At 32.7% G+C, this 27,957-nt stretch overlaps 1 protein-coding gene and 2 pseudogenes across 6 annotated transcripts; all 3 read right to left on the reverse strand.

The window, feature by feature from the left end:
* Window positions 1-1,798: 1,798 nt before the first annotated feature.
* LOC118036155 (uncharacterized) lies at window positions 1,799-4,168 on the reverse strand (annotated as a pseudogene).
* Window positions 4,169-8,571: 4,403 nt separating this feature from the next.
* On the reverse strand, window positions 8,572-10,962 carry LOC118036149 (uncharacterized; annotated as a pseudogene).
* Window positions 10,963-14,838: 3,876 nt separating this feature from the next.
* On the reverse strand, window positions 14,839-26,805 carry LOC118036146 (probable ubiquitin-like-specific protease 2B). Of its 6 annotated transcripts, none has more exons than XM_073405920.1 (19): window positions 26,452-26,804; window positions 25,880-25,966; window positions 25,594-25,788; window positions 25,306-25,413; window positions 25,037-25,224; window positions 24,704-24,791; window positions 24,536-24,585; window positions 23,450-23,647; window positions 23,292-23,367; window positions 22,392-22,500; window positions 21,961-22,035; window positions 21,109-21,240; window positions 19,444-19,644; window positions 19,289-19,344; window positions 19,112-19,205; window positions 18,743-18,833; window positions 16,856-16,975; window positions 15,793-16,176; window positions 14,839-15,712 (listed from the first exon to the last, which is right to left on the reverse strand). In XM_073405920.1, the coding sequence occupies exons 1-19, from the start codon at window positions 26,630-26,632 to the stop codon at window positions 15,152-15,154; spliced, it is 2,994 nt and encodes a 997-aa protein (XP_073262021.1). In that variant the 5' UTR covers window positions 26,633-26,804; the 3' UTR covers window positions 14,839-15,151. The 6 variants fall into 6 exon arrangements, with proteins under 6 accessions (XP_073262021.1, XP_034897737.1, XP_034897736.1 ...); XM_035041846.2 differs by having other exon boundaries at window positions 15,811-16,176; window positions 25,306-25,512; window positions 26,452-26,803; XM_035041845.2 differs by having other exon boundaries at window positions 25,306-25,512; window positions 26,452-26,803.
* Window positions 26,806-27,957: the final 1,152 nt, after the last annotated feature.

Genomic DNA, 27,957 nt, shown 5'->3' on the forward strand with positions numbered 1-27,957 from the left:
ACAGTAAGGAGTCGGCATTCTTCTGAAGAATTTTGCTGTCCGGCAACATGGCAGAGAGATAATAAACGTGACACCCTCTGCTCCACCTTAATGGTTCTGCTATCAAACATAAGAAAACATGCCCTCCTCGTAAATAAACCCTCACACCCACCTATCACATGGTTTGGTTTCCATGGAAAGGGATCGAGTCTGGCATCGTGAGCGTATATAAGCAAGTCACCTGCTTTGCCTCTACCATCACAAGATCATCGTTCAGTATTCTAAAGCCTGGAGCTCACCTCTAGTTCTTGCTTAAGATCTTCCCTTTGGATTAATTAGAGTGAAACAAGACAAGATGATTAGTGCCAAGAAGCTCATCAAATTGGCGAGGAAGTGGCAGAAGCTGGCTGCTATCAGGAGAAGAAGGATCACACTGCCACAACCCATTGAGAGAACTGATACAAGCAGTTGCAGCACGTCGTCAACAACTCAGAAAGGCCACTTTGTAGTTTACTTCACCGATCAGAAGCGGTTTTCGCTTCCTTTAGAATATCTTCACAATAATATTGTCAGAGAGCTACTCGAAATTGCAGAAGAAGAACTTGGATCACCTAGCGATGGGCCTCTAACATTTCCATGTGATTCAGATCTTATGAAATATGTAGTTTCTTTGATAGAAAACCAAATACCAATTTGCAGCTTCTGAACAATAGAATCAGAGTTGTAAAGTTACTCCAAAGTTCAACATTAATGTAGCTTTAGTTCAGTTTCTGAAATGAACTTGCCAGCGATGGCCTTGTCATACTTTCCCTTTAACCATTGTTTACGCACATCTGATGAATGACATTAGCAGGTAATCACAGTGTCTCCTGTGAAGCAGATGAACAATAAGTAGCTGAAGAGGAGCTGTACTATATCGAATTTGTTAGGACTTATAGGAGCTCAATTTACAAGCACCAATTCTTCTTCTTTCATCTCTCATAATGATCTAAAATACAAAAACCTCTTCAATTAAAATCTCTTTATCCTATTACGAATACCTTTTTTTGGCAATTTGTTTATCTGACTATTTATCTGTTGAAAAAGAATTATCAAAATCATAAGAGCAATTTAAAAAAAAAAAAAATGTTTTCATTATTATGAAGGGTATGTATTTAAAAAATTAAAAAATAATACACTAGAAATTCTATATTGAATCATATAAAAAAATTGATTAAAAATTTTTAAAAACATAAATTTTATTTTATCCATGATACTTTTTTTTTCACATTATGCACATAATAATTGAAAAAATAAATGTTAGATAAAAAGCCTAAAATATTATTTGAGAACTATGAGGAAATTGAATAATAACTGAAATATAATGTTGAAAAAATTTAATGCATTCAAAAAATACAAGAAAAAATAAAATAGAAGAGGTGAATCCAATCCTAGACAGCTATAAGCTAAACCCAAGTGTTTGGCCTTCCCTTTTCTTTTCTTTTTTATTTATAATGGCTTTCATTTAAAAAAAACAAATAATAAATAACATGTCATCTACAATTCCAGATTCTAGTAAGGCTATCAAAAAATCTAGACATGAGTTTTTTGGGTTTGAAAACACCATTTTTTTAAGCCTATTTTCATCGAAAAACAACTAAAATACACCCTTATCATCTTAATAAACCAATTTCTCAACCTAAAATACCTTTAAATCAATCCAAAAACACAAAATCAAACCGAAAAAAATTCTCTCAACCTCGATCCATATTTTCTGTTGAGATGAAGATCTAAAAACACCTTAATGAACCTGTTAACACCAAGACTAGACTTGCATCCATTTCAGAACAAGAATGGAATAAATCATGAATCAAAATCATGTATACAAGCTCAATGCTCTTGATTTAATGTGGGAAGCATGTACCAGAATTAAACACTCTCGAGGAGTTCTTGTGGTATAAATAATACAACAATAGATCTTAATTTATACGTATAAAATGTGTCCTCCCAAATTCAACCCTTGCCTGGTAACAATTTCATTGCCTTAATCTCCAGTTCCGTTTGCGCATGTGCAAAAAGTTCAATCTTCATCTTTCTTCTCAGATGAATTTGGATTTTGTGAATATTTCTGCCACCTCTGCTTGTTCTTCTCAGATTTACTAGCATTTTGAGAAAATTCTGTGAGCCCCTGTCTTAGTGCTCCAAGATTGACCCCATCACCAACCAGAATGCTAGTCACTCCCATTTTTGAAACCTGTTCACAAAGAAATTCTTTTAAACGGAATAGATGACTCCACAGGGAAATTGGCACTTCATTACAAATAAAATACAAGATTTAAAGGATCCAACTCATAAAATTAGAAGACAGGGGAAGCAGGAGAGTTTTGTTTTTACCGATTGAATGTTCCTATCCTCATCATCAAAAAAAAGCATGGAGTTAAAGGGTATCCCAGTCCTCGAATGAATCCTCTGGAAATGATCTGTCTTGTGAGTCCAACTGGAAAATATTTCCTGAATAGTCAGAAAAAATCACTCACCATGTAAGCCAAACAAAGGAGTAGTTCCTCTTGACGATAGATTAATATAATTTCATACGGGGAACATGAAATGCATAAAAAAGCAACATGGAAAACAAAACATTCTCCAAGACAACAGTGAGCAGAAAATAGAACTCCGAGCTAGCAGAATGATAGAACATTTTAATCTTTTTGGCACAAACAGGTAACTCCTAATTCCTCGTTTCTCATCAAAGGCAAGCACCAGCCACTTATACCAAGCAGAAGTGACCCAGAAATACAGATCGTGTAAAAAGATCATCAGAAACACAATAGACTTAAGAGTTTCTTACCTATTTGATATGATGAAACTCAAGAGGCTCATCACTCAAATCAAGTTATTAGGCACTAAATTAATCCTCAACATCATGAGCTATTCCAAGAAACAATTCGGTATCCAACACTTTACAAACCCTGTGTGTTAGACGCTACATCTTTCTCCTTCCCTTTCAGGACTATGTCCTACTAAACTATGACCCTGCTAGTCATGTTCTCGAGTAAGAAACACAATTGATTGACCCTGTTACTCATTGCACAGTAAAGATTTTAAAAGGAAAAAAAACGATTCTTAGTTCTTGCTGACTCACCTGTGCTACAAACATTGGCTTGAGACTTAGTTTGTCAATAAATGTCTTTGCAATATCTGAGGTTGGTGATCGAGAAGCAATGGCCATGTCAATCCCCTTTTCCTTGAGTGCATATACTATGCCTTTAGCTTGGGGATACAAGGATGGCATTTCACGCTTGGAGCGACATTCGCTGAATAACAACCATAATTGAATCAAAATTTAGACCATGGAGAACCAAAAAAACATTGGCACGAGGAGAAAATAAAAGGCAACCATTCTAATGTTTAAATAATCAAGTACTACAAAGATAGTACCTTTTTTTTTATTAAACTAATGCAAGGTTCTAAAGACCAAATAGGGCATTAGTATCATTATATGCAGGTAAGATGCAAAAGTTGAATGTACCAGCGCGATCAACTGCTGAATGTTTTGCTTCCACTGATGTTTCAAACGTTATTAAATGTGTAGAAAAAACATTAGCTGCAAAATTAATTGTCAAATTACTTATATTACATACAATGAGGTGCGTGAACGATGAAGGGCTAAATACTAAGTTGAACAACTCAACCCACATTCAATCAACACCATATTACAAACTAACTTCAAGGCTTCAATTCAAACAACATTAAAAGGACCCTCCAAGAAATTAAAAACAAATTCTCATTAAAACTACAAACATTTTTTCCAACATACTAGCAAGTCCATTTCAGCTCTCCAGTAATTCAGATTTTAATTTAAAAATTCTTTCCTGATACTAACAATCTTGATAAATAACACAAACATATAATACCAAGTTACAATTTTTAACAAGAAAGTTTCCCAGTAACACAGAAGCAGAGCAAAGCGTGAGAAACCCACATGAAAATAACAACATTAGAGAAGAAAGCATGACAAAAGGAACATTATATTTGACACAACTTTATGTCTACATGCATGTGGCTGTAAAGAAAGAAAAGGTACCAATAGAAAGGCCAGAGAGTGTAATCTAGATCGAAGACGACCAATCTAGGCAGCACTTGAAAACATTCCAATAATCTGCAAAGCATCGTTTTTCACCGTCTCGTCTCCCATCTTTCTGCTTGCTTTTGCCTTTCCGAAAGAATTTTTGAGAGAATTTTAAGCGTTTGGTCGCTCGGTGTTCTTGGTGGAAAGAATAATAATAATAAATAAATAAATCTAATTGGTATTTGTTTGACAAAGTAAACACGATGTTCAGGTGGACTTCTGAATTTTTATGGTCATGGCCCAAAACAAGCCAATAATTTATAGGACCCAATCTATTTTCTTTCTCAATCAGGTCCTTATTGTATTGATAAATTCTCAATCAGATCATTCCTTCATGATTAAGTAGTTAGTGAAGCTCATATGGTTATATATTATATATATATATATATATATAATATATATATATAATATATATATATATATATATATATATATATATATATATTAACTCTTGAAGAATTCAATTCAATTTCATAAATAAATTTAAATAACTTATTATAATTTTTATATTTAAAATAAAATATTAAAAATAGATAACATTTCCAAATAAATCAACTTAAAATATCGAGGTTTTCTAAAATTTTAAAAACATAAATAAAAACCAATCAAACAAATAATCAAATTCACATGTACTAAATACTACAAATTAATGTATTTTAACATATCAATGGAGTCGCTCAAAACTAAATTGAAATAATTTAATGTTGAAGCTAAAAAATCCAATCTTGGCATTAACAAACATAAGAACAAAAATACAATAATGCACCAAAGTTACAAATCTTTATCGTTTCAAATATTCTAATAAAACAAAACAAAACAAGAATATCCTAGAATATATATATATATATATATATAAAAGCAAAAGAGAACATAATGTTTGACATTCATCATTATTATATTTAAGAAATGTTGTTTTTTCTCTCTTTATTTTAGCATTTCTGTATAAAAATAGTGGATGTAAGAGATCCACTAACTATAAACATTGTTTAGACTTTTTGTTTTTTTCAATTCTTTGAAAGATGAGAAAGCTAGTATATTAGGAGAGACATGTGTCATATAGAGAGGAGAACTTGAGCAAAACTATTAATTATCCCTTGTTATATTGTTAAAGATTAAGCTCAAAACACATATATTTTTTTTAAAAAAATAACAGTCAGTTTTGATAAAAAAAAAAAAAAAACTTAGGTTATGATTTTACAAAATCAATAAAATCAAAGGGTGTGACACATGTTACGTAGAGAGAAGAGTTTGAACAAATTATTAATTATCCCTTATTATGTTGCCAAAGACTAAACCCAAAATACATACATTTAAAAAAGAATTAACAGTCAACTTTGATTAAAAAAACTTAGGTTATAATCTTACAAAATCAATAAAATTAAAGGTGTGACACTTGTTACGTGGAGAGAGAAGAACTTAAACAAACCATTAATTATCCCTTGTTATGTTGCTAAAGACTAAACCCAAAACACATACATTTAAAAAAGAATTCACAGTCAACTTTGATCAAAAGACTTTAGGTTATGATTTTACAAAATCAATCAAATCAAAGGGTGTGGCACATGTTACGTGAAGAGACGAACTTGAGCAAACCATTAATTATCCCTTGTTATGTTGCTAAAAACTAAGCCTAAAAACACATACATTTTTAAACAGAATTAACAGTCAACTTTGATCAAAAGACTTAAGTTATAATTTTACAAAATCAATAAAATCAAAGGGTGTGACACATTTTACATAGAGAGGGGAACTTAAGCAAACCATTACTTATCCCTTGTTATGTTGCTAAAAACTACGCCCAAAACACATATATTTAAAAAGAAGTTAACAATCAACTTTCGTTAAAAAACTTAGGATATTATCTTATAAAATCAATAAAATCAAAGGATGTGACACATGTTATATAAAGAGAGGAAACAATCAACTTTGGTTAAAAGACATAGGCTATAATTTTACAAAATCAATAAAATCAAAGGATCTAAAATTATAATTTACACAAGAGTATAGCCAAGACTCTCTCTATCAGATCATGAACAGATGCATCCCTCAAGGTAGTGCAAATTTTACTTCATCAGAAAGAAGATGAAACCCAGCCAGGGATGTGAGGCTGAGATGAACACAGATCAGGGAGCTTTCTCTAAGACAGCCATCAGATCTTGCTTTAACTGTTAATTAACTTAGCAAGGCTTGATGGTGGAAAGGTCAAGATGGGAGGCAGGGAAAGGGCTTTTTTTCTAATACCTTCCCATTTATATCTACTCAAGTTATGATTAAAAAAAATGTAAATTGATGCTGTAAAAATGCATTGATTATATTTTTTTTGGCAATTTGGTTTATCTGAATATTTATCTGTTGAAAAAGAATTATCAAAATCATAAAAGCAATTAAAATAAAATGTTTTTCATTATTATGAAGGGAATGTAATTAAAAATTAAAAAAAATAATACATTGGAAATTCTATATTGAATCATATAAAAAATTGATTAAAATTTTTTGAAAAACATAAATTTTATTTTAACCATGATGCTTTTTTTTTTTCACATTATGCACATAATAATTGAAAAATAAATGTTAGATAAAAAGCCTATAATATTATTTGAGAACTATGAGTAAATTGAATAATAACTTAAATATAATATTCAAAAAATTTAATGCATTCAAAAAATTTACAAAAAAAAAAAAAACACAAAAAAGGTGAGGTCCGATCTTAGACAGCCGTAAGCTAAACCCAAGTGCTTGGCCTTCCTTCTTTTTTTTTTTTCTATTTATAATGGCCTTCATTTAAAAAAAATAAACAAATAATAGATAACATGTCGTTTAGCATTCCAGATTCCTAGTCATCAGAAAAGACTGTCAAAAAATCTAGACTGAAGTTTTTTTTGGGTTGAAAAACACCATTTTTTTTAAAAAACCTCTTTTCATCGAAAACAACTAAAATACACCATAACCATCTTAATAAACCAATTTTCCTACCTAAAACACCTTTAAATCAATCCAAAAACACAAAATCAAACCAAATTTTTTTTTCTCAACCTTGAACCATTTTTTTCTGACGAGATGAAGATCTAAAAACACCTTAATGAAGTTGTTAACACCAAGACTATACTTTTTTTTTTGCGGGAAATGTGGTCAACGACAACTTCTTTGTTTCGCTGTTATCCGATGATTTTCTCTTTTCCATCTCACACTAAAGAACTAAAAAACAAACAAAATGAACTTTTGAATCAGAACTAAAATTTCAAAAAACTATAGGGTCCGTAAAATCAGAAAAGAAAAAATAAATGGACTAAAAATTACTTTTTTTGCATGAATTTAAGATTGGTCATGAGGTTTTTTTTTATTTCACACTTTAATCCTCTTTGATTGAAATTTTTATTTCCTTAACTTTTTTTTTTTAAAAAAAAGGTCAACAATCTAGTCATAGAAGCCTGCAATTGAAAAAAAAAACTTGAGAAAAAAAATTGGAAGAAAAAAAGGTTTGTGTATTGTAGATCATGACAACGACTTCCTAGCTATTTTAGTATATCTGTAATTGTAATCTAGTTATAATGTAATGTTTGGAGATCTTCTTCATGTGTAACATTATGTTCTTCAATTCCTTGTTCTGCATCTTTGATTTTTGGCTGCTTGGATAAAATAATGGATTGGTGAAAAGGCACTCGCTTTGGGGAGTCGACAGCCCATTGTTGTTTATCTCATTAATTTCTTTTATGTTGTTTTTTATGATCAGTACCAAGATGATCATCAAATTGGCAAGGAGATGGCAGAAACTAGCTGCTACTAGGAGAAAAACAAGCACTCTGCCACAACCCTTTGGGAGAACAGACACAAGCAGTTGTCGCACCAGCTGAGAAGGGTCATTTTGTGGTGTATCAGAAACGACTTTTGCTTCCTTAGGAATAACTACACAGCAAAATTCTCAGAAAGCTACTCAAATTGGCAGAAGAAGAGTATGGTTTGTCTGGCGATGGACCTCTCACATTGCCATGTGATGCAGCGCTATTAGAACACGTAATTGCTTTGAATAAACGACATGTTACCAGAGAGGTAGAGAAAGCATCGCTGATGCCCATAGCCAGAAATTGCTGCTCATGTTCTTCGGATCACTATCATCAAGTCACAGACCATAAAATGCCACTTTATAGCTCTGCAGGGTAATAAATTACACACGTGAATTAGTCACCCAAGTTTAGTTGATTGACCTTGAATCAAATGATGAAAATTTAGACACAGAGTCGATTGTAGTTCTGGAATACAAAATTATAGGGATTTTGCAACCGTAATCCTTGACATGTTTCTCCATAGGGAATTAAAAGAGAACAGCCTAAATCCTTTGATTCAAGAGTTTATGTTACCGTTACATGGTTCTTGCTAATCAGAGAGAAGCAGCTGCATCAAGTGATGCTGAGTAATGAAATGTGAGCCACAATTAAATGATGGGATATAAATGAACACGAATTAAGGTAATCAGGCAGCAGCAGCAATAAACCGTGAACTACAATTGCATCCATTTCAGAACAAGAATGGGAGATAAATCATGAATCAAAATCATGTATACAAGCTCAATGCTCTTGATTTAATGTGGGAAGCATGTACCAGAATTAAACACTCTCGAGGAGTTCTTGTGGTATAAATAATACAACAATAGATCTTAATTTATACGTATAAAATGTGTCCTCCCAAATTCAACCCCTTGCCTGGTAACAATTTCATTGCCTTAATCTCCAGTTCCGTTTGCGCATGTGCAAAAAAGTTCAATCTTCATCTTTCTTCTCAGATGAATTTGGATTTTGTGAATATTTCTGCCACCTCTGCTTGTTCTTCTCAGATTTACTAGCATTTTGAGAAAATTCTGTGAGCCCCTGTCTTAGTGCTCCAAGATTGACCCCCATCACCAACCAGAATGCTAGTCACTCCCATTTTTTGAAACCTGTTCACAAAGAAATTCTTTTAAACGGAATAGATGACTCCACAGGGAAATTGGCACTTCATTACAAATAAAATACAAGATTTAAAGGATCCAACTCATAAAATTAGAAGACAGGGGAAGCAGGAGAGTTTTGTTTTTACCGATTGAATGTTCCTATCCTCATCATCAAAAAAAAGCATGGAGTTAAAGGGTATCCCAGTCCTCGAATGAATCCTCTGGAAATGATCTGTCTTGTGAGTCCAACTGGAAAATATTTCCTGAATAGTCAGAAAAAAATCACTCACCATGTAAGCCAAACAAAGGAGTAGTTCCTCTTGACGATAGATTAATATAATTTCATACGGGGAACATGAAATGCATAAAAAAGCAACATGGAAAACAAAAACATTCTCCAAGACAACAGTGAGCAGAAAATAGAACTCCGAGCTAGCAGAATGATAGAACATTTTAATCTTTTTGGCACAAACAGGTAACTCCTAATTCCTCGTTTCTCATCAAAGGCAAGCACCAGCCACTTATACTAAGCAGAAGTGACCCAGAATTACAGATCGTGTAAAAGAATCATCAGAAACACAATAGACTTAAGAGTTTCTTACCTATTTGATATGATGAAACTCAGAGGCTCATCACTCAAATCAAGTTATTGGGCCACTAAATTAATCCTCAACATCATGAGCTATTCCGAGAAACAATTCAGTATCCAACACTTTACAAACCCTGTGTGTTAGAAGCTACATCTTTCGCCTTCCCTTTGAGGACTATGTTCTACTAAACTATGACCCTGCTAGTCATGTTCTTGAGTAAGAAACACAATTGGTTGACCCTCTTACTCATGGCACAGTAAAAGAATTAAAAAGGATAAAAAAAAAGATTCTTAGTTCTTGCTGACTCACCTGTGCTACAAACATTGGCTTGAGACTTAGTTTGTCAATAAATGTCTTTGCAATATCTGAGGTTGGTGATCGAGAAGCAATGGCCATGTCAATCCCCTTTCCTTGAGTGCATATACTATGCCTTTAGCTTGGGGATACAAGGATGGCATTTCACGCTTGGAGCGACATTCGCTGAATAACAACCATAATTGAATCAAAATTTAGACCATGGAGAACCAAAAAAAACATTGGCACAAGGAGAAAATAAAAAAGCAACCATTCTAATGTTTAAATAATCAAGTACTACAAAGATAGTACCTTTTTTTTTATTAAACTAATGCAAGGTTCTAAAACCAAATAGGGCATTAGTATCATTATATGCAAGTAAGATGCAAAGTTGTATGTACCAGCGCGATCAACTGCCTGAATGTTTTGCTTCCACTGATGTTTCAAACGTATTAAATGTGTAGAAAAAACATTAGCTGCAAAATTAATTGTCAAATTACTTATATTACATACAATGAGGTGCGTGAACGATGAAGGGCTAAATACTAAGTTGAACAACTCAACCCACATTCAATCAACACCATATTACAAACTAACTTCAAGGCTTCAATTCAAACAACATTAAAAGGACCCTCCAAGAAATTAAAAAACAAATTCTCATTAAAAACTACAAACATTTTTTCCAACATACTAGCAAGTCCATTTCAGCTCTCCAGTAATTCAGATTTAATTTAAAAATTCTTTCCTGATACTAACAATCTTGATAAATAACACAAAACATATAATACCAAGTTACAATTTTTAACAAGAAAGTTTCCCAGTAACACAGAAGCAGAGCAAAGCGTGAGAAACCCACATGAAAATAACAACATTAGAGAAGAAAGCATGACAACGGAACATTATATTTGACACAACTTTATGTCTACATGCATGTGGCCGTAAAGAAAGAAAAGGTACCAATAGAAAGGCCAGAGAGTGTAATCTAGATCGAAGACGACCAATCTAGGCAGCACTTGAAACATTCCAATAATCTGCAAAGCATCGTTTTTCACCGTCTCGTCTCCCATCTTTTCTGCTTGCTTTTGCCCTTTCCGAAAGAATTTGAGAGAATTTTAAGCGTTTGGTCGCTCGGTGTTCTTGGTGGTAATAATAAATTAAATGTAGTGGTATTTGTTTGTCAAAGAAAACATAAGGTTCAGGTGGGCTTCTGAATTTTATGGTCAGGCCCAAAACAAGCCAATATTTTATAGGACCCAGTCTATTTCTTTCTCAATCAGGTCCTTAATGTATTGATAAATTCTCAATCATATCATTACTTCATGATTAAGTAGCTAGTGAAGCTCATATGGTTATATATATATGAATTCTTTGAAGAATTCAATTCAATTCATAAATAAATTTAAATAACTTATTATAATTTTTATATTTAAAATAAAATATTTAAACAGATAATAGTTAATAACGAGATCTTTTTAAATTTTAAAAAACATAAATAAAAACCAACCAAACAAATAATTAATTAAAATGTACTAAACACACAAAAGTAATGTATTTTAACATATCAATGAAGCCATTCAAAAAATTAAATAATTTAAATGTTGAAATTTAAAAATCCCATCTTTGCATTAACAAACATAAGAATAAAAATACAATAATAAACCAAAGTTACAATTTTTATCGTTCAAATATCCTAATAAAACAAAACAAGAAAAATCCCATGTTTGAACAACTATAACAAAAAAACAAAAGCAAAAAAGAACATAATGTTTGACATTCATCACTATTATATTTAAGAATGTTGTTGTTTTTCATTATTTAGCATTTCTCATATAAAAATAGTGGATATAAGAGATCCACTAATTATAAACATTGTTTAGGCTTTTTTTTTTTTCAATCCTTTGAAGGGTGACGAGGCTAGTATATTAGGAGAAACCACATATCGAGGAGAACTTGAGCCACCTATTAATTATCCCTTGTTATATTGCTAAAGACTAAGTTCAAAACACATACATTTTTTTAATAAAAATTAACAGTCATTTTTGATAAAAAAAAAACACTTAGATTATGATTTTACAAAATCAAAAGGTGTGTGACACATGTTACGTAGAGAAGGGAACTTGAACAAATCATTAATTATTCCTTGTCATGTTGCTAAAGACCAAGCCCAAAACACATACATTTAAAAAAGAATTAACAGGCACTTGAGGTCTTGCCCCAGCGGTTGAAGGGACTTGTTCCCTTCCTCTGCATCCTGGGTTCAAACCTCACCGTGCATGCCTGCCACCCCCGCAGTGCCTTACATGCTCATTAGGTTTGCAGGATGTTTAGTGAGCCGTGGGATTAGTCGTGGTGCGCGCAAGCTGGCCCGGACACCCACGTAAATAATAATAAAAAAAAAAAGAATTAACAGTGAACTTTGGTTTAAAAACTTAGGTTATGATCTTACAAAATCAATAAAATCAAAAGGTGTGACACATGTTATGCAGAGAGAAGAACTTGAGCAAATAATTAATTATCTCTTGTTATGTTGCTAAAAACTAAGCCCAAAACACATACATTTAAAATAGAATTATCAGTCAACTTTAGTTTAAAAATTTAGGTTATGATCTTAGAAAATCAATAAAATCAAAGGGTGTGACTAGGGATGTTAAAAAAAACCGACCAACAGGTTAAACAAAAAAAATTAAGAAAAAATTAACCAAAAAAAAACAAATTGATAAAAAAAAAACCAAGTAAACTGATAAAAAAATAAAAAAAACCCATCCGGTTTGGTTCGGTTTTAATTTAAAAGGATTTAAACCAATTGAACCGGACCAAACCGAACCGGTTTAATTGAATCTAAAAACAAGTATAAAAGGAACATCCTAAACCTAAATAGTAAATACCCTAAACCCCCCGGTCACCTTTCCAGCCGTCCTCCCTTTCCCCTTCCCTTTCCAGCCGCCCCACCCATCCCTCCCTCCCTCCTCCCCGCTCTCCCCCCTCCCATTTCCTCCTTTCTAGTCGCCCCACCCCTCACCTTTCCCGCTCCCTCTTCTTTGTGCTCTTTTATTTCATTTTCTCTCATATTGTTGTCTTTTCTCATTTACTAATGACATGATGAGACAAACCTTTCTAGCTAAAGTTTGTACTCTCTGCTTTAGTTATGGCAGAAAAACTTTGATAAAATCCTTGTTTCTGGTTTTATTAACCTGCAATTCTGCTAATGAGGTCCCGGTAGTTTGCGGGACGCTATTGGAAACCTTGTTAACATGTAGTTGTGTTAACTTGGATAAATCCAGTGATTTTGATTCTGCTAAGGAAGATCTTTCAGATCTCAACCAAAAAGCTCAAATTTCAAGTTTTCAGCAAAAGATTTTTCTAAATGTAATTCGGCTAAGTTTATCCAGTGATAGTGATTCGGCCAAGTTTTCTCTTATTTAATTGGTTTCGGTTTTTCTAGTTTTTAAGGCTAAAAAAACCGACCCGAACCAGACAAAAAACCGGTTTAGTTTGAACGATTTTCGTTTGGTTCATATTAACAAGAAATGGTATTTTTTGATTTGGTTGAATTTTTATATTAAAACCGGATCAAACCGGACCGTGAACTCCTTTAAGGGTGTGTTTGGTATTGCGGTTACTGTTGTGGTTTGAAAAAAAATTGTTTTATAAAAAAGTACTTTTAATTGAGGTTGGTTAAAAAAAAAATGATTTTCAAATTGAGGTTATATATATATATATATATATATTTTGATTGTTTTTAATTTAAATATTGTAGATTTAACTATTGTTATTACATCATGAAATAAATAATACTTTATATAAAATATTTTGTATTGTTCCATTAAACTATCTACAATTACATCACATATAAAATACATCCGACAAAGATTATAGTTTCATTGGTTTTTGTAAGCGTGCAAACAACATTAAATAAAATATCATCAGAAATAAAATTGGAATTGTGATCAAATTCTACAAATATTGTCATCAAGCGATCTTCTTCTAATTTATATAGTTTTATTGGATAATATAAAACACTAGTTTTTCGAATAAAATACAATTAAAAATATTTTTTTTTACTGGGTTGGACCTGATTCAATACATTTTTATAGTTTTGGACTGGGTCCAGTATCCCACTGTTCATGTGAATAGTGGAGGAACTCTCCACTGTCCACTTAAGTGAACAGTGGAGAGTGAATTAATTTCACTCTCCATATGAGAAGACGCAGGCAGGATCATAGGAGAAGAATGCAGGAGAAGTAGATAAAACCTACTTCTCATAAGCTAAGGTTCCACCTCAGTTATTAGGTGGGATCCATGTAAAAAAATGTATAGTTTAGATTAACCAAACACTTTAATTCAGCTTTTGTTTTCTACTGCTGCCGCAGTGCCAAACAGGCACTAAGCGTGACACATGGACTAAGCCCAAAACACATACATTTAAAAAAAAAAATTAATGGTCAACTTTGGTTAAAAATCTTAGGTTATGATCTTACAACATCAATAAAATCAAAGGTTGTGACAGATATTACGTAGAAAGAGAAACTTGAGCAAACCATTAATTAACCCCCGTTATGTTGCTAAAAACTAAGCCCAAAACACCTACATTTAAAAAAGAATGAAAATCAACTTTGCACAAAAGATATAGGCTATGATTTTTACAAAATCAATAAAATCAAAGAGTCTAAATAATTTTACACAAGAATACACCCAAGACTCTCTGTCAAATCATGAGCAGATGCATCCCTAAAGGTAGTGCAAGTTTTACTTCATCAGAAAGAAGATGAACCCAACCAGGATGTGAGGCTAAGATGAACACAGATCAGGGAGCTTTCTCTAAAACAGCCATTGGATCTTGCTTTAACTGTTAATTACCTTAGCAAGGCTTGATGGTGGAAAGGTCAAGATGGGAGGCAGGGAAAGAGCTTTTTCTAATACCTCCCCATTTATATCTACTCAAGTTATGATTAAAAAAAGTAAATTGATGCTGCAGAAATGCATTATGTTTTTTTAACCTTGATTCCACAGAGATTGGTGCTACGTACAGATGAGCACATATTTTGAAGCCCTCAAGGAAGGTAAATAGTGCCACAGAAAAGCTCACTCCCCGCCATTCTCTTCTTTTCTCTACATCTTTCTATAATATTTACAGCCCTGAAGACCCTTCAAAGTTCTGTCCATTTCCTTACTTACGAGCCCTTAAAGAATATGTACTGATATAACACTGCTATTCGCAGTGAGATGCGATACTTCAGGAATGCTTCCTCAGAGAAATCAAATGCCGTCAGATGTATGCTTTGTCCTCTCTGCAGTATGTTCATCAGATGTCAAATCGATAACATGTTTTTGGACTCCTCTCAAAAAGTTTTCAGCAGTGTTCATCGCGTCAACTGATGCGCCAAGTTTATTGCAATTGCCAGTGTTATGAAAGGATGATGGCGAATCATTAGTCACATGGTCATTGTGCATGCAGTTTCCCTCTGGAGAGTCCTCAACAAATACCTCAGGCTCGGTTGATTTTGAAGAAAGTTCATGGCAATCTGTGTGTTTTTGATGGTCTAATCCCTCAAACTGTGAATGCAAACGATCTTCATCAACCCCTACCTCCCCTATCTCTGATGATTTTGGGGATCTACTGGTAGATGCTTCTGAACTGGAGTCGTCATAAGGTTCCTCAAGCTGCATGTATTTTTGATTCCTAGATGAACCGAGAGATCTAAGGTCTTTGAGAGAAAGTGAGGTTGAGGGAAATTCCATTGCCAAGTGAGCAGGTAGCTGATCATCTTCTGTGTCTGGCGATGAATCAGAGATTCGTTCACTGGTTTCCTCAGCTTCCTGTTTCCAGACAACGCGAAAAAATTCAGTAACTTGCATAGGAAACTATTGTTCATCATCAGCAAAGATAAAATTATTACCTGTGATAAAATTATTACCTCCACAGGTGACATGCAAGTCCTCCAATGAAGTGTTCCTGTCTGCCAGCAATTTCCATTGGAAAAAAACCTTGCACTAGTTCCTGGTTTGAGCAAATCCCTGGAATTCAACCCTAGTTCTTCAAGTCTTCGTCGCTGTGCAACACTGATTGGAGATTTTGCTGTGAGTGAAATCTGAATCTCCATATCAGTATCAGGACCAGATACTGCACTGCATACCTCCTCAAGGAACTCAACTCCAGTTTCTTGCTCATTTGGATCAGAAGATTGAGTACAAGAATGATCTTCAATGATTTCACAGATCAATTTCTGGATGTGTGTCCTTTTCAGTGAGGCCTCCCCAGGTATAAACCAATTTCTACTAAGCTGGTTAAAGATTAAAAAATTTGTAACTTCCCAAAATCTGAAAATTTGCCATTTTTTTCAAAAATTCAGAAAACAATTGCCAAATATAAAAGATAATGGACACGAGCATTCAATTCCTGATAACAATTTATGGTCCAGTATAGCAGGATGAGGCCCTCTAGTCCTGATCCCATAAAGAAAATTGTAGGGAGAGAGGGAACAGAAAGCAAGAGAAAATAGAAGTTGTCAATTTTATTCATAGAAAATTCTAACAATTCTTGCAGTTTATATAGTTGTAAAGACTACCACAACTTGATAATAAGAGCAAAGCAGCTGAAGTTAAATCACAAATGCAATTGCAAACTAAATAAAAAAAATAACAGTTTACTATGAAAAGCAAACCAGTATTCAGAAAACAATGCTGTAATTGCAAATTTGAACATGCACAGAAGGAGCCAAAATCATCAGTAATCATAGGGGATTAGCTTTCAGAGACAATAGCAATGTGAAGACAAGATTCCTTAACTTGGAAACGCTTAGCACTAATAACACTAGGATTATAATGAATATTTATGTATTCTAAACAGAAAGTCTTGCCTCAGAGATGAAGTAACGCAGGCACTTGAATCACCTTAAAAGAAGTCTCAACTGAGAAGATTATTCAATAGATGCAAAACTAGAAAAAAACAAAATCACTTACAAAGTTTGAAAACTCTGTTATCTTAAAAGGACTGAAATCAATTGGAGCTTCTTCAAGAAAAAGCTCCACATAATGGAGTAAGAACAGGCCACAGTCATACAAATTTTCCTGCTGCGGTAGCTGAATCAAAATGATAACAAAAGTTGCAGTTAATAACACTTTAAAATTGTATATAATGGGAAAACTTAATAACTTTCTGAAAATGGTAATATGTAAACAAATATTCAGGGAGTTTATGATGCAGCAATTCTTCATTCTATATTTGGGCCAGTAAAATATCAAAATCTAAAATTAAGAAAAGAACTTAGATGTCGTAAATATATTATATTGATAACTAGTTTATTAACTAATTAATTTTTTTATAGACTGATAAGATCTGGACATAATTATTACTCATAAACACTCCCTCCTCTCCTTCACCACTTCAGTTGATAATGAAGGGGCAAATAACATAATTTTGACCTGTCAAGGTGAGAACTTCTTTGCCTTGAGAGCAGTGTTGTCAAGAGGCACTCCAGGCAATGCAAGGCCACAACACCTTTATTAGCCTCAAGTGAAAAATTTCAATGAAGCCCTGCCTAGGCGAGCACCTCGTGAGTGGGCGTCAGGCGCTCGCTTAGGCGTCAGGCGCTCGCTTGAGCACCTGATTAACATGCTTCTTTTTCTGTTGGATTTTTTTTTAACTGATTTATGTTTTGACCTATTTGTCCTTTTTTAATTTACCACAAGAAACGGCTTAGGGGTATTTTTGTAAAAAAGCAAAGATCAGGGTAAAACAAGAATAAAAAAATCATTAAAGTGGGATTAAGGAAGGACACTTGACGAGAAATATCAGCCAAACTTTGCATTGGACAGAGTCAGAGAACAACAGCACAAGTACAGAATAGGAGAACACGAAAGCATGGATGAAGATTAGTGAATAATGTTGATGATATTTAATTTTGCCTTTTAATCTATTTGACTACTTGCTACTTTAAATTATCTATTTTGTTTTAAGAGTGAAAATTATAACTTTATATAAACTATATTATAGTATTTTATATTTTCTTTTGATTTTCTATTGATCTAATCTTAATTGGGAATATATATATTTTAGATTTATATAATATAATATAATATTATACATATTTTTTTTTAATCCATAGCATATCGCCTTGGTTCATTCAAGTGTGCACCTAGAACCTCAGGTGTTTTACGGGCTTGGCGCCTTTTAGCACCTTTCACCTTTGACAACACTGCTCTAGAGTTCTATTTCTATAACAAATAAAAACTTGAAAGTGAAGGGAAAATGGCAGTAATTGCTATGTGGAGAACATTATGAGTTAAACTTTACTCGACTGACAGTATAACATGACTAAAGTGGTGTTGTTTAACTAATTAATTAATATTTGATGTCCCTACTTCAAATCTGTTAAGTTGCCTCATTATTTCTATAAAAAATCAAATATGCAAGCCTAGTTAGATACTGCACCTTAGATGTAGCTTTAAAGTCTTAAAAGGAAACAAATGGACTTAGGGGCTGAGCTAGAATTCAAAGATTAGGAGGGCAAAGAAAAAGTTCAAAGAAATATGGGGGTAAATGTCTAAGAGAAAAGAGGGCAATTTAAACTAATAAAACTAATGAGGGAAAAAATATTTTGTTTGAAAAATTCAAGGGGAGCAAATTGCCCCATTTCTCCTCCATGTAAGTTTGTCCTTGGATGGACTGCCTGCCCTGGTGGAGGTGAAGTCCTGAATGAGTGTGAGACTTATTTTTCTAGCTATTCATTGAGAACATTAGAACCTTGATTGAATTTTTGGATGAACTTCACTTTAGTACTGTTTAAGGCAATTATTAAAAAGTTCAGAGGCAAATAAAGCAAATTATTTTAAAAAGTGAGGCAGCACCTCAAGTGCGACAAACCGTAAATGTAAGAACTTTGACAATGTGTGATCCACAGTCTCATTATGCCTTTCTCTCCACTCTTCATAGAGATAACTGTCAACATGTAAAAAAAGAACTCAATTCATATGATGGCATTCCAAGCACTAGCTTAGCAGACAAATTTGAAATTGAAGGGGAATAATAATTACACTGGAAAGTAAATGGAATTGTTGATTCAACGCAATTTTTGCACCCAAAAGAGCTGCGACTAGTATGTACAAAGTTTTTCTTAGGGTCAACTACAAATTGCATCTATGCCACTAGTACGAGTCTTGGATTACCAAAATGTATGAAAGGCTAACCAGAAATAACAGCAGGAATAAATAGGTTACCTTTGAATAAGATTCTTGAGGCCCTTATGACTTCCTCTAATGGAATCCATGTGCAAAATGCATGGTACTTTCCTTGAATTTCCACTTTCATCCTCTGCAAGATTACCACAAGATGAAATCAAGCAAAGTAATACTAGAACACAAAATAAAAACAGACTTTATCACATAGGTCCTTGCCTCTGGAATGAACCACTTCACCAGGATGACAAATGACAATCAAACTCCAGTGAAGACTGCCACCAAGAGAGTTTATTATATTTCACGTTAGCAAGCAATACCTAAGAGAATGTCCCCTCATGACGTAGTAAAATGAAAGCAAACCTAATTCTCACCTGTAATTTACAGGAATAAAAATGTAATCCTTCTCGAAAATATTCAACTTTCTTGTCCATTTACGAACACGTTGAAATGCTATCCTGCCTTCACAAGCATTAGATGGGCCTTTGTCCAGATCAGCAAGCTTCCGAAAGAAAAAACTATTGAAGAAGTGGAACCTTTGCCTGTCATCTGGCTGAATTTTATTCTTCAAATATCTGCCAATTAAACAAATCTTTTAATTCTCTGTTATTTTAAAATGTTGACATTGAAGCTACATCCGCATAATCCTATATGACTAAAAAATACTTGTGTTAAAAAGCACTTGAAAAACAAATATACCAAAAATAACATCACAATTGTGGATCATGCTTCTACAAGAAGCAGGATGCATAAAAGATCCTTCTCCAGATACAACAAACTGTTCAGGTGTAGCAATTTAAGTAAGAAGCTAGAAACCTTGAAAACAGGAAATTCTCTCCTAACCGTAAGCTTTCATATCCAAATTCCTTCATTTAATGCTCCTGGTGCCAGCTCTTAAAATGAATAACCAATGCCATTAGCCAGACAAGGATTATGCTAGTAAATATAGATATTAGGAAAAGGGTATAAGTTTGTCCTAATGAAAATCTTAAATTAAGAATGGATGGATGAGTAGAGTTAGGTCACCTGTCAACCAGATTTACAAGTATTAATGACTCCATCGTAGACAAGAACTAACCACCAGCGCAAGAGAGTATACAAGAAAAAAAATTACAAACAAGATATCTGACTAATATCATCTCACAGAAAAGGCTTTATGTCAGATTACACACTAGATCATGCAGCCAATCTCTCAACTTAAGCAATGAGCAACAGGTAAGGACCATGGAAATAAAAAATCTACACCTGGGGTAGTTTTTCATTATTTTTCCAGTTCGACATAGAATCTACTAACAATAAAACAATTTTAGCCTATGTCTCCAAATACTTTATGCAGAAAAAGTATGAATCAACATATAAAATCATGAATCAAATACCTTAGACTAGACATTACAACTTCAAAACATCCATTACTAGTCTCACCTAAGACCACACTATCTCCCATCTTTTCTTCCATCAACTAATTTTTTACATAATTCATAAAGACCCACAATCCTGGACTTAAGTTTGAAACTAAATGTGCAAATTCCTCAAAAAAAAAAAAAAAAAAAAACAACAAAAAGAAAACATCACTTACTCACTAAATAGGCTATATCAAGAAAGCAATTGTCAAATAAAAAAATCAGCACAGGTGATATGCGTATAAACTCTGCTTAGTTAACTTGAGCATGGACTTCAACAATGAAACTGAAACAACTTTATAACATATCTTACGCAAGAGTTATTCCAGGCCTTAAGTTTTGAACCCAAAGGCAAACCTTTCTCAAAAATAAACATTTTTACTCTGTTCACTATATAAGTTATATCCAGAAAGCAATTGTTCGGGGTGGGTGGGAGGAACTTTATCCCTTAATGTTATGATTCTGCTTCATGACATTGTATATCAGACTTCAAGATTGAAACTGATACAGTTTTATTGCACATCTTATGCAAGAATTTCTTCAAGAATACAGCATAAAAGACAAACTCTGGACCTTGAAACATATCATCAGGAGTCAAATTGACAAACCATTAGCATGTAGTAACTTGATGAAACTTACTGGATATAAAAGTCAATGATGGTATCATTGATGAATGTCTCAGGATTTAGAAGCTCTACATCTCGCTTACTAATTGAAACAGCATCAGGATCACCTTTAGGATAAATAACCTCTTCAAATGTTTCATGAATACTGGAACAAAAGATCTTAAATTAGAAACAATTATGAAGGAAAAATGAGTGAGATTCAGGTTTGGAGCAAAAGAGATAGTCAGCAAGTTTACGAAAGCAAACACACATTCAAATATAAAGTACATGCTGTACAGGAATTACGAATTAATCAAGCAAATATGTGATGTGAAACCACACATTTTTGCAGGATTACTAGAGTTAACCATATAGCAGCAAAAGCCATATAGAAAAGAGAAGGATCAAAGGTCAAAACTCAATTTTGGAGTAGGATGGTATACCCCAAGAGGTAAAAACATTTGACAAACTTACTAAATAAGAACCAAGAACATTACCACTGAAAACATGATCTACATCAAAAGAGATTTCATGCTGTCAAAAGAGACAATTATTCCTAGTTTACTTGATCTGCATCAAACCATGAGTAATTTCCTATCTAGAAAAGTGATTTACAAATTATTTCACCAATAATTTATAAGTGCTATCAAAACCCAAAAGTATATAAGAGACAACAATTCAAATATTATAAATGGGGAAGCTGGCATGTGTGTGAGATATATATATATATATATATATATATATATATATAGAGAGAGAGAGAGAGAGAGTCACAACCCTGAAGGCCAAATATCAAGAAAATTAATGAGAAAAACTGGCTGGGCTCACAAATCATAACATGTTCAATGTTCAGTTAGCAAATATCTGCATCCATCTATTTACTTACACCGGAAAATAAGGCTTTGAGGTGAACATGCCATTGTGCCCAAAAGAGGCATTCCCATCCTTTTTCAAATCAGATCTGTAGCATAAGAATAAGTAAAGAAGATTGATCAACATAATGATCATTTCATCAAGCAAATTTACTATTAAAGCCAACTAAAACCGGCTATGAGGAAGAACTTATATTGCGAGCGATAGTTCCCACTGAAAAATAGAGAGAACATCAAAAGATACAAACAACTTGAAAAAAAAAATACAAGCTAGCATCCAGTATGGTTTAAAAAATGATAATAACAGTTCATTAAAATAGCTAATAGATGCCCAACCAGCTGGACAACCTTGGAAAAATTAAGCACAAATTTCATCTGGTGTGATCATACATAGACACACATAATATATAGATGGTTGGGTATTGCTACCAAATTGAAAACTCACTCAGAAGTAACATTCCAGATATCCTTGTATCTGACATTCAATGATTTTATTGCTTCCTCTCCTTCATGCCAAAGAGGATCATAAACTGAAAACTTCAACTTGTCCACATCTGCATGCAATTTTACAAAAAAAAAAAAAAAAGGAAAAAAAAAAGAGAGGATATGTTAGAGCTCTATTGAGAAAAAAATAAATTAAATAATATACATTTTTTTCCATGAAGCATCTGCCAATCCAATAAAAGTACAAAACTATTGATCACAAATGTTGAAAAAAATGATTTTATAATACATTTTATATTTATATTGGCCAAGAGTTAAACCCAAGTCCATATATAAAGAATGTTGGCATGACTATAACTAGAGCAGGAGGCAACAAATAAAATTTATGAAAAAAGGAAAAGGCACAAAATAAAACAATGAAAATTCTAATTTCTCACCCTAGCGTTCCTTGACATTAGTATTCATAATCAACTTTTATGATAGCAGCTTGGAACAGTATTATGTCTCCGAATATCATACAAATCAATCTAGTTAATTCTAGTGTTTTTTTTTTTTTTTTTTCTTGTGGCCAAGTAATTTGTTAGCAAAGATATATTGTTCATATTTCTAATGCAACTAACATGATGGCACAATGCATGACATAGCATTAAGGAAAGAACTACAAGAAATTATCTAAGATTGAACAGATATCATATTTCTATGCAAAGAGCAAGCTGAACAAAAATCTAAAAGAAAGGTATGTCTAAAGTGTTACTCCTTGTCATTGTGAGGAGAGACATCATGGTAATTTATCTATTTGTGAGCAGGTTGCATATAATGCTGCCTGCGTCCTATAATCTGATTGGTCAAGATATTAAATAAAAAAAACCTTGAACAAAAATCCTACAGGAATTATGCAAACCTGAAGCATCATTTGTATTTCTAGCTCCTTCAGAAACCTTTGATTTAAGGCAGAGATAAACCATAGCAGTTGTAACCTACATCCAGAGATGCAAGAAATTTAACTTGCTCAAATCATCATGCATATATGTAGAAGAAAATAAAGACAGTATAACTCACCATCTCACACCATTCTGACTCAATACTAATAATATCATCAAGATTCCACTCAGCATTAAATATTCCCTTGACCCCATTTGCAGTAGAACCCTCCATTCTGATGCTGCTTCCTGAGAAAGTTAAGCAAGACTCTGTACCATATATGTCGCCACATAGAATATAGTCAGGAAAAACAGCAACTTTAGAATTTGTGTAATCCTGCAATACAAACAAACGCATTGATCCATGAGTTCTAAACTATCATACTAATTGGATTGGACTACTTATAGCTTCATTGTATGTCTAAACCAAGAGAGAAGGGGTAGGGAGGGCAAAGGAAAATCCACAGAAAAAATGGATGGCTATTTGACATTGGATTAATTAATAAGAGAAGGACCATAAAGGAGCAAAGCTTTTGCATCTCTCAGTGCATGCAGTAAACAAGGAGCAAGAATCCCACAACATCCAAAAATGAAATTATGGAATTATATCAGCTAGTTCAGAAAGAGTATCAGGGCAGAACTGCCCATAGCAACAAACTATACAGAGAGGATGAAAAGAAAGTCGTTTACAAATATGGATTTTTGGTTTACGCATTTTCACTTTTCCAAATGGGAGAGAGTTTCCAATGGAATCTCCATTTTAGCAAGAGTGTTTTTCTTAAACAGAAGAAAAGGACTATATTAAAACAGTAAGTGTGAATTTTAGACATCTGAAATCTAGCAAATAGATGCAAATTCAGAGGATTTCTAACCTCAAATAGGCTAAGAAGCCCGGCTTTCCAACAAGCCAAAATAGAATAAACTACAGTTCATTTAAAAAATGAAATTTCTTCACACAACTGAAGGAGAGAGAAAAACCATGTAATTTGGAAGAACCATTTTGTCAGAACAGAGCACGCTGGAAAAAATTTAATGACAAGATTTTGGGTTACATACTTTATACCTAGCTACAAACAATTTTTGCAGTTTAAGTTCATGCATATTTACTTTAAAAATACGAAAAAAATCATCTGCATCTCTACCATCCGTAAAAATAATCTTCAGGCAGCTCCAAATATCAATTCATAATATTCATTAAAAAAAGAAGAAGACACAGGATACTTACAATTTTATGTCCAAGAGAACCACACTCTAGCACTTGGTTTCCTAATGGAACTGAAAGAACGCAAATTTTATAAATAATTTTTCAGATCATTCTTGACAATAAGAAGATAGTACAGATTAAGTATCTATTAAGCTTAAAAAAAGATGAGGAAGGAAGGAAGATTAGAACCTTCATCTTCTGAGGGAGTAGAGACAGAAGTTGACGAGCTCATTTCAATGCTGACATCATTATCTGAAATCATACCAACTGACTCATTCTGCGACAATTTTGATTAAATATTATGAGGTTAGAATCTACATATCTAGCTTTCTCAGAAAACAAGAAATGAGTTTCTGAGAGGGAAAAAAAAAAGAACTGGGTCACCAGAATGCTATTTAAGTTTTTCACTGTGAGTAGAATTTTAAACAAAGAATAACAACTATGGCAGATAACAAACTCAATTGGGTCATACTGGCTTTCATTTCATATAATGCAGCAGAAGCATAGGACCACAGTACATACCTCATAATTTGAAAAACTAGATAACCTAAGGGTATCCAGCTGAGAAATCTCTTTGTCAGCACAATCTTCTTGTGGCATGCAAGTGGGAACTGAAACAGAATATTGGCATTGATCATCTATAATGGTTGTATCAATATCTACTACTCCATCACTATTTCCCTTGTGTAAAGTATCAGTCTCTCCAGCACCTATTGAGCAGAGAAAATAACATTAAATATTTAACACCAATTACGACGAATAAACAAATCTTGCACAGGAAATTCCCTTACCTCCAGTGGCAACATCAATTGGTTCATCATCTATATCAATCCCAAGGGTATCCAGCTGAGAAATCTCCTCCTTGACAGCACAATCTTCTTGTGGCATTCGAGCAGGAACTGAAACAGAATATTGACACTGATCATCCAAAACGGTTGTGTCAATATCAACTACTTCATCGCTCTTTCCCTTGCATAAAGTATTGATCTCTCCTGCAACTATTGAGCATAGAAAATAAAATTAAATATTTAAAACCAATTTCGAGAAATAAATGAACCTTGCACAGGAAGTTCCCTTACCTCCAGTGTCAACATCAATTGGCCCATCATCTGCAATAAAGGTTTCCATCTGAGAAATCTCCTCTTTGTCAGCACAACCTTCTTGTGGCATGCGAGCAGAAACTGTAACAGAATATTGGCATTGATCGTCTATAATGGTTGTATCAATATATACTACTTCATCACTCTTTCCCTTACGTAAAGTAGCCATCTCTCCTGCAACTCAATATTGAGCAGAGCAAATAACATTAAATATCTAACACCAATTACAATAAATAAATGAACCTTGTGCAGGAAATTCCCTTACCTCCAGTGTCAACATCAATTGGTCCATCATCTATATCAATAGGTTCATTGCTTCTTTCTATTTTCACAGTCCCAGTACATCCTCCAACTACATAAAAATTATTGGACATGAATCTCTCATATGATAAAGCATTTATACGGGAGTAAAGCAATGATAGTAGGCAACAAAATGCTGGAACAATAGTTTTATTTGACGTAGTTAACCTTCATTTCTTTATAATCATTTTATTTTTTTTTCAATTTTAAAAAATCGCCAAGATTCAAATTCACTCCCAATTTAAGGTTCAAAACTCGAAAAAAAAAAAAAAATGAAAATCAAAACTATAAAATAAAATAAAAAGCGCGATGCGCATAACCTATTTTGTTTTTCCATAATTGTATCATTGTTAGCTTGTTTTCATGCAATTCATAACCAAACTCAGAATTTAGAGTTCAAAAATTTTTTAAAAAAAATGAAATTATTCATCCTAAATTAATTATTTAATTTTTTCAATTTCATGCAAATATACAAAACTCAAAGACAGTCCAAATTCGACTCCAAAAATTAAAAAAGAAAAGAAAGAAAAAACTTACAGCACTGGAGGAAATTATACTTAGTGAGAGGAGAAGAGGCGTCGTCGTCCTTCTTGTTGTCGTTTCGTTTTCTCTTTTGAATTCGAAACTTGCCGACGAACTTCGCCGACTCCTTCTCGACTCTATCTTCTTCTTCTTCGTCGAACTCGAACACCCTAAACTTTCGAGTCGAACGAGTCATGGCTCAATCCGAGTCAAAAATCAAAACAAAATAAGCAGCGGAACGACAGAAAATTCTTCCGTTTTTTCTGTTCAGTAGAGAAAGATTTTGAAATTTGCGAGGAACAGTCGAATGGGTGTGGAGTGGCAGGAGAGCAAAAGACAAATATTTGAAATGTCACAGAAAAAGGGATTTTCAAAGTGCTTAAAGCACGTTTTCCGGTGATAGCGGTTAAAAGTAATTTTTATTTGGAAAAATATTAAAATAATATTATTTTATTTTTTAAAATTTATTCTTCTTATTAATATATTAAAATTATTTAAAAAATTAATTTTAAAAAAATTAATCACTTTTTAAAACATTTTATACAAATGTTGAGAGAATAAAAGACAAGGTCATTTAATGATGTGATTCATAGTTTGTTTACTCACTGTTATTTAAATTAGGTTTGAGCATATTTAGTATTATATTGTAAATTATTTTTTAAAAGAATTTTTTATTTTAAAATATCAAAAAAAAAATTATTTTTTTATTTTTAATATTAACACATCAAAATTATTAAAACACACTAAAAAAATATCAAATTAACAATTTTTTTTTAAGGAAACACACTTTAAAATGCATTATCAAGTAGGCTTATAATTGGACCTCCCTCTTTTTCATTCAATATTAATTTTTTATCTTGGGATGTTATGTATATTTTAATTGTATATATGTTATTCGGGTTTTTACTATATTGATACATATTAATATTTAAAATAAATATTTATAGTATATTCATTATTTATTAAATAAGAAATTTAATTATGTATGCATTACTGATAAAACTTTGGATAATGAATACTTATAATTAAGAGGTATATATATATTTGAGGAATGTATAAATATATTTAATGAAAAAAAATATAAAAATATACACACACACACATGAGTATAATGTTAATATTAGGCATTAATATACTACATTAAATTGAAAAAAAGAAGAAGAAGAAGAAGAAGTTATATGTGTGTGTACGCATAATATCAATGTATATGTTTGAATTAGATTTAGATCAGGTTTTAGGATGAATTTATTGATATTATTACCTTATTTAAAAAGAATTTTGGATATTTATATCTAACTCAAAATAGTAATTATCCAAAAAAAAAATAATCATTCATCTAGATCTATTAAGGTGAATATTTATCAAATTTAAGTTAAAATTATCACTCCTAAATATCAAGTAGAAACATATTAAATATATGCTTCTTAAGCAATACATATGTGAATATACATCTTTCAAATCATTTGAAAATAAAATTTAATTTTAATCGTCATACAAGCAAGTTTCAAAAAACCATGTATC

Source organism: Populus alba, chromosome 17 (genome assembly GCF_005239225.2).
Source record: "Populus alba chromosome 17, ASM523922v2, whole genome shotgun sequence".
Lineage (NCBI taxonomy): Eukaryota > Viridiplantae > Streptophyta > Magnoliopsida > Malpighiales > Salicaceae > Populus > Populus alba.

What these genes read in the sequence shown, in the direction of transcription:
- LOC118036146 (XM_035041845.2), bottom strand. Translation starts at nt 26,632, where the DNA reads ATGACTCGTTCGACTCGAAAGTTTAGGGTGTTCGAGTTCGACGAAGAA. An exon ending in CTCAAGAATCTTATTCAAAG is followed by an intron (nt 18,834 to 19,111) that starts GTAACCTATTTA and finishes ACATGTTGACAG; the next exon opens with TTATCTCTATGAAGAGTGGA. An exon ending in TACGGTTTGTCGCACTTGAG is followed by an intron (nt 16,976 to 18,742) that starts GTGCTGCCTCAC and finishes ATTTTGATTCAG; the next exon opens with CTACCGCAGCAGGAAAATTT.